We start from the raw sequence: 7,362 nt of genomic DNA, 5'->3' as shown, positions 1-7,362 counted from the left end.
CGGGAGCGGAGAATCTGGACGGAGGGGAGGGAGGCGCGGAGCTTGGGGGGGCTCGGGGGCGTGCTGTGCGGCGCTGGAGCTCGCCGAAAGCGGCCGGCGTGGGCGGCGGCGGCGGCGGCAACTTCATGGGCGAGAGGGAGAGGAGGTGAGCCCGTGCGTGTGTGGTTGTGTTTTTTTTTCTTTACAAATCTGCTCAGACCGCGCGTTGAATACTCTGAACGCCAGGGTGTTTTGTGCAAAAACGAAACGTTTTCTCAGATATCCACTTAAGATAGGACTGCGGGTTGAATTCTCACAAACAAAGGGGCTTTTCTGGAAAAGTGCCGACGACGGACGGGCAGAAGCACTCCGTGCTTTATTAGTAGGAGTGCTTTATTAGTAGGGAAAGATATATAAAACAGAGTATGGGTATATAAAGACACAGAGACCGATGCAGTCTTCCAAGCCGTTGGATGTGCGATGGAGGGTTGCTGTCTGTTATAACTCCAGGCGAAGTGGTAAGTTGCCGTCCAATGAACATCGCACGGTCAATGATGAGACTGATTTGGCGCCAACGGCCTGGTGTCAGTTTCTTCAGTTAACCACAGAAGAAGTTGTTTTCTTCAGAAGATGCAGTGTGGTTTCTGGTTTCTGACAGCGAGGCGACAAGGTATCACTCACCAAGGAACACATTTCAGGCCAAAGTTCAAGTTCAGGAAACCGGATTACATTGGCCAGCGCCGACAAATCAATTTGCTCATTATCACAGACCGAAACCGATCAAAATTTTGCAGGGTGGAGACTGCATCGGGTACATGATTATGCCACACTGACTGAACCAACCGGCATGTACAATTGTCCCTTCGGGCAACCACAGAATCAAAGCCTGCCAGCAGCTAGCTATCGAATTTTCCAACCTGGAACGGATGGTGAGAACAGGTAGAGTGGTGATCGGCCGTTGCCATTTAGAAGAGGGAATTGTAGGTCAAGAAGGTGCATGCAATTGATGCGGCACAGATCACCAGGGAGGGCAGTAGGGTGACGTTGAGGAGGCTCCCGATGCCCAGGTACCCCGCTGCGGTGATGGTGCAGTCGGCTACCACCCTCGCCAGGGTGCCTGCCTCCGTCGATAGGAGTCCGCCGTTGTATGTGCCCCGGGATAGGCGGGACGACATCACGCTCGACAGGAGGGAAAGGTTGACACCTGCAATTCATGGCAAGAAATTTAAGCACTCTCCTAGGTGCGAGATAGGACATATGTCACAGGAGTTTATAAACTGGAATGTTCAAATATTTGTTACCTTCAAGAACTTCAGCAGACACAAATGTAATGAGCGCTGAGGCAACATACTGGATAACAGAGTATGTACTCGTGACTTTGAAGCTGAAAATAATGCCCACTAGCAATGTAATTTGAGAAGCCATCAAGAGCTGCCTGTCAAAACATCAACAACTTTGGTAAGCTGTCCATATCTGAAATTTCGTCGGCCTAGCAGCAGAAAACTATTGATGCTTATAGGCTTATAGTAACACGAAAGTGTGAAGGGCTCTGAAGCAATAGAAACAAACCTGTCCTCAAACATGTTGCTGATATATGTTCCAACAACAGCGTTAATAGGAAGCACTGTCAACCCAAGAATTGCCAGAAATATTGCCACTGAGCTCGTGTTCCAATTGAAATAGTGATTGGTAATAACACTTGATTCAGAAAGTAAAATCTCCATCGCGTATTTGAGCATGAAGTATATTAACAATTGAACCTATATAAGCAAAGCACAATAGGTCAACATGCTCAAAAGTGAAAGAAATAATGACCGCGTGATTTGCTTGGATGAGGCTGAATTGGCCTATAAAATAACTGGGGAGATATTTACACTACAGCATGGACAATGTAGGGTTGAAATTTCAAAACCGTCATATGTACTGCTACACCAAGGGCTTGGGGAAAATGCAGATAAACTTTCTTACAATCTACCAGCCTTTACAATCCTACTGATTCGACTAGTTTCGAGAAACATTCACACTCCTCCACTTAAAATTCTTCAATGCATTCCTAAAAGTACCAGACACAACCCATACTAATCAAAATCACCTGCTGCCATCTTTTAGACCATGAAGCCAACAGTCTTCCTTAAAGATCAGTGATGCGTTTCCTATGTTACTTGGGAAAATATATCAGGACAAAACCTACCTCAAGATCATGTTAAAAGTAAGACACTACGATACTGAAAGAATATTTGACCTAATTCCAACAAGTCACCATTTGGTCCCCAACACAGGTAGAAAAGCAAAAGACACAATCACCGTATAATTTAGCTTAAATGGTAATACCTTTACTGATGGAGTGAGCAATCTGTATGCTGAACCAATCGAAGTTGCAGGCTTGCGAGAATCCTGTGGAGACTCTTCACTATCATCTTCTTCATCATCATCATCATCTTCGTTTTGTTTGCTTTCAGAATCTCCAAGCAATGGCTGTGCAAGTCCATTTTCAACTTGCCCAATATCCACACTTTGTCCTGCCATTATGATGACCATCCAATTAAATCAAGGCAATGGATTAGATAATTTTCTTTATATTGCTCGATACAACAGATTTTCTTTTAAATGCATGTTCCAAGTGGTAAAGAAGGCAGAAGCACAATATATTGGACTTACCAGAAGCACGATTATGTTGGGTATCATCTGCCTCGGTGGCACGATTTGGTTCCTTGAATGAGATGCATAGCCAAACTAAGTACACTAGCCATGCAACTGCCATCAACCAACCAGGTAGAGTCGACTGACTGAAGGTAACCATGTAGATTTTAAATCTCCACTGAAGTAAACCAGCCAGCGCTGGCCCACAAGCCATGCCAAGTGCACTTGCGCTTACGAATCCTGCTGAAGCTTGCATACGTATCCTTGCAGGGACACAATCACTAATGTACCGGCGATTGACAGCTCTTGCAGAACCCAACCTGCATCACAATAATAACTCTAAATTAAACATAAAAGAGCACTCGGAAGAAAGTTAACTGGCACACAGAATTTTAGTGAAGGATTTTTTTCTGAGCGTCAGAATACCAAAATGTCACAGGAAATAGAGTAGCTACTGACATTTCATTGCATCAAACATCATATATCTCCTACGTGCATAATATAGAGCAGACAACCAGATAGACTATGTAAGAAACACTGTTATTACCATACATCTACAGGAACTTCGATAGGATGAATTCGATAGAACATACAACTGAAGCAAACAAATGCTCAGCAGTAATAGATCTATAGTAATAATGCATTTATCCATGGGTACTTACCCACAGAGTAGGCGGCCAACAATAAGGACTGTCAGGGACTTCGTATCATAAGCCATTGCATAGCAGACATTACCCAAGAAAAGAACAATACTGCTGAAAACAAGTGGTTTAAAATATGACTTGTTGGACCATGCACTGAAGTACACTGAAGAAAATACTTGTGCAACGGCCATTGAACCAATAACAACACCACAAACAGTAGAAGCAGCCCCAAGGCTCACTGAATAGTCATCTGCAGTTGGCACAATGATGTATGTGTTGACCATGTAAAGGAATGTGTTCACCAAATTTAGCATAAGGGACACGAAATGGTATTTTTGATCTTCTATTTCTTCCTCTCCTGCAGTACTAGGAGACTCCTCTTGCGCAATTAGGGCATGTTGCCCCAAAAACCGTAGAAAGTTAGTTGATCGTGTCAGTTTATCCACCGATGAATTGATCATATCAATGATTGGGTCCTACAATGGATCAAGAAGCCCGATCAGAGAATATCTTTAAGCATAGCATTAAATCTATTGGATGGGAACAAAAATACTCTCATTTCGGCATCAGGAGAGCAGCAAAGAAAAAAACAAACCTTAAGAGCAGAAGCTGGTTGGTCATAAATTGATAAATAACTTCCTTGACGCTCCTGAAGGTCAGCAAGGTTACGCGACAAGGCTCCCACAACAGCTCCTACACCCTGATTGCAGAATTGATCTTAAGGTAACAATATTGATGTATTTGAAGCATAAAGGAACTAGAAGACAGATCATAAGTTCAATAAAATTAAAATATATGAAATGCAAATGAATTGCACAATAAAATAATTGAATGATACTTAAAACTGTAGTTAGTACATTACCACATGCTTGAAGACCTGCTGTAGCTGAGAATAAGGGTGATTTGATCTACTTGACACGTAGTAATCAGTAAATCTGTAACTGAAGCGTTTATCAAACTTCTTCAAAATTTTCCTAATGCCAGTTGCATTCAGATCGACAAATTTGAGAAGTTTGATAAGATCCAGACCAACTTCTCTATAAGCTTCTCGTAACTCAGCAATGGCAGATATATCTGGCTGTTCTGCTAGTATAGCCCTTTGCTTTCCTAGCTTTTCTATCCTGCTTGCCAGCCTTCCTTGTTGCTCCAACAGAAATAAGACAATCGTCTCTATCTGAATCAACAGAAATAAACCATCAGTAAATTAAATGTGTACGTTTGAGAGGGGGGGGGGGGGTTACATGAAACTATTTACCGCCCTTTGCATCATCTTTTATGATGTTCCACAGATAACTAGGGTGTAAGGATGTTCTCTTATGAAACAATGGGAACAGTTTAGTTTGATAAAGTCATAAAGATGTGTAATCAGATGATGCCGTAAGTATTCAAGGGCTAATAGTTATTATGTTAACTTGACTGCCAATACCTCTGTTAATGGTCATGTGTTTTAGTTAGAATTCTGCATTGAGTGAAGGAAGATGTCTCAGATCAATATCAGTTCAAAGAAGGTACCAGATGAATTAGCACAAGTAACAAGTCAAACGTGCAAGCACATGAATTCAGAGAGAAAGCACCTATTCTGGATAACACAGAACATCGTTCTTCAACTAGTAATCGAAAAGAAAGGTTTGCCTTGTAAGATTTCAATAACAAACCTTAGCTTAGTGTAATGTGAGATAAGGATAAGTTTTATAAGAGTCATTTACATACACATTGTGGCTATGGCATGCAACTTTTTTTGTCCTGCAAACATGCAGCTTGTAAGTGCGCATCTATTGGGTTCCTTCGGTAATCGAGGTCATATGTAGATAGCTTTCAAAAAAGATCAGAGGGGGAGACACCCTTATTCTAAGAAGGGTATATAGATAATTTGACATGTCAGTTCGTCACCATGATGATGCTACAGTCAAATATCCACACACTGTAGTGGTGCCACGTTGAAGCTGTGGGGTCAGTTAGCTCATGAGGAAATTAGAGGGCAAAGAAAATTTTAGTGAACATGTATTTGACCCCACAAGGTTGCAACCCCTGTCCACACCACACGAAAGCTAAAGGTCTGCAGGTTAAACTCAGATCAGGGAGAATGAAGTAATGAATTGGCAGAGATCCATCTCTTAGCATTACCTGATCATCAAGCATCTTGGAGAAATCCTTGAGAACACGGCGACGGTCTTTCTCTCCCTGTTGGAGCTGCTGCCCATATTGTTTTACTTTCTTCTTCATCAGCTTGTAGTTTATATAGTAACTGTAAACATTGAATCAGCAATGCAACTTCAAAAAATTGGTAGCCAAGGCCAAGTGTACAATCTTTTACACCAATGAGATGGGCACTCAATTGCAATGCTGTATCATAGACTCATACTAGTAGATAACAAAGCATGGTTGACCATGCTGCGTGACTAAAGAAAATCAAATGTTCAATCATTGCAATGTTTCTTTTTCTTCTTGTTCAATAAACATGGTAAGAAATCAAGATAAGTTCCATCAGAAGCAGTTGACAGAATATTTGGAGAACTCAATGATACAGGTCAGTACAAGGTGGGAAAAAAAACCCTGAATCATACCCTCTCCACTCTGGAACTTGGTCGGCCGTCAACTTTTTCCCAAACCTAACCATCTTGACTTGAATATGTTAATCTGCCAAGAAATATAAAGACGCGTCAGTAGCACAACCAAAGAAGCCAGATTTTAGTGTAATTGCTGAGATGCAAGTGCAATAAAATGCAAGAAGTGTTAAGGCACCACTCTGCTAAGTAAATCCCAGGTGCTTTCTGCAATCATATGGCACAGACACATCAGCAAGGAGGTGGTCTTGGAACGTTCAGAGAAGTTGTGGACATTTTAAGTGGAACAAACGAGAAACTCGTAATGCGACTCAGGAATGGACGCGTAAATAAGAAATCCCCAACATGTACGCCCCTGAAAACTCAGGGCAGTACCAAAGAATTGGGGCAAGTTACTTATGTAGATGCAAAATTATATAGCCTCTCAGTTCTTGCTATGGATTCTTGAGTCCTTCTCCACAGGCCAAACATTTATAACCAATCACAGAAGGATGACCAACATGTCACAGTCCCAGAAACTGCTATAAAAACACAAGTAGGCGCAAACGTCCATTTTCACTTACTAATTCACGTTTCTATCAGTCAAACGAGGAAGCGATCAACAACTTGTTATCTTTCTACATCAATTTGGACAGTTAACAGTAAGCATTATAATCCCAGCCAACTACGTATATAACTAGAAAAAAAACTGATGAAAAAAAGAAGACTGCCCAACCAATTGGCTACAATTATTGAGGAGCTGCATGGAGAGTGCTATTATAAAAATCAGCCTTACAATCTAGGCTCGATCGAAACTGAAAGTGGAGTAGTGGCAGACCCCACTCTGCCACCAACGCGCTCCTCCACCTTTCACAGCGCTGGAGCAATAATTACGACTACTACTAGTCACGAATCCAAGCAGAAGACAGCAAAAGTGAACTGAAAACAAACGATACTGGCTAATTAAGCCGCCGCCGGGCACACAGAAAAGACAAGTAACCGGCCCGCTGCTCCGGATTTCGGCCTGGAAATCTGGAGAGCCTCCATGGAAGCGCAGAAACGGATCCTGCTTGCTCGAGACAAATTCGGCCTGAAACTGAACCAATCGTTCGGGTTAGCAGCACGCGCCAAATCGACAGCCCGCCCGCGATTTGGGGAGGATCGGCTCTCCGTCACAAAGAAAATACCCCTAAATTCGCGGCCCTCGGAAAAAGCAGTAGCAGGCTCTGCCAAACTAGAGAATCGCCCGGGAACGCACAGGCGAGTCGCTCTCTCCCGAAGCAGAGCTCCCGGCAAGGAGCAGAGAGGAATCCCGCCGCCCTCTCGGCGCTAATCGGCGGCCCAATCCACCGGGAGACGAACCGAAAGCAGGGGGTCACGGGCAGGGAGCGAGTGGGAGGGGGCGGCGCCGCTTACCTGCCGAGCCGAGCGAAGGTGGGCGGCGGGCGGGCAGATCGGATCGGAGCAGCCGCGGCCGCAGCGGGGCGCCGAGGCTGGCCACGTGGGGGAGGACGAGGGAATGGGAGGGGCTCGAGGCGGGAGCGGCGGGCGGGTGT

The 7,362-nt window shown here is 43.8% G+C and overlaps 1 protein-coding gene across 1 annotated transcript; it reads right to left on the bottom strand.

The window, feature by feature from the left end:
* Nucleotides 1-689: 689 nt before the first annotated feature.
* Nucleotides 690-7,362, bottom strand: LOC100125710 (SPX domain-containing membrane protein OsI_21475). The gene is made up of 11 exons (XM_044566898.1): nt 7,223-7,362; nt 5,828-5,900; nt 5,388-5,508; nt 4,126-4,437; nt 3,859-3,963; nt 3,282-3,739; nt 2,638-2,939; nt 2,311-2,498; nt 1,549-1,739; nt 1,281-1,414; nt 690-1,183 (listed from the first exon to the last, which is right to left on the bottom strand). Exons 2-11 carry the CDS (start codon nt 5,878-5,880, stop codon nt 945-947), a joined length of 2,103 nt encoding a protein of 700 aa, XP_044422833.1. The 5' UTR covers nt 5,881-5,900; nt 7,223-7,362; the 3' UTR covers nt 690-944.

The sequence above is a fragment of the Triticum aestivum genome, chromosome 7A (assembly GCF_018294505.1).
Source record: "Triticum aestivum cultivar Chinese Spring chromosome 7A, IWGSC CS RefSeq v2.1, whole genome shotgun sequence".
NCBI classification, from domain to species: domain Eukaryota; kingdom Viridiplantae; phylum Streptophyta; class Magnoliopsida; order Poales; family Poaceae; genus Triticum; species Triticum aestivum.
Note: the sequence above shows the minus strand (reverse complement) of the source record. Positions and strands in the feature narration are given on the sequence as shown.

Excerpts from the sequence above, each read along its gene's own strand:
- LOC100125710 (XM_044566898.1), bottom strand. The coding sequence starts at position 5,880 with ATGGTTAGGTTTGGGAAAAAGTTGACGGCCGACCAAGTTCCAGAGTGG. Across the intron at positions 5,509-5,827 it reads CAAGTTCCAGAGTGGAGAGG|TTACTATATAAACTACAAGC; the intron begins GTATGATTCAGG and ends CAATGTTTACAG. Across the intron at positions 2,499-2,637 it reads CCAACATAATCGTGCTTCTG|GACAAAGTGTGGATATTGGG; the intron begins GTAAGTCCAATA and ends TCATAATGGCAG.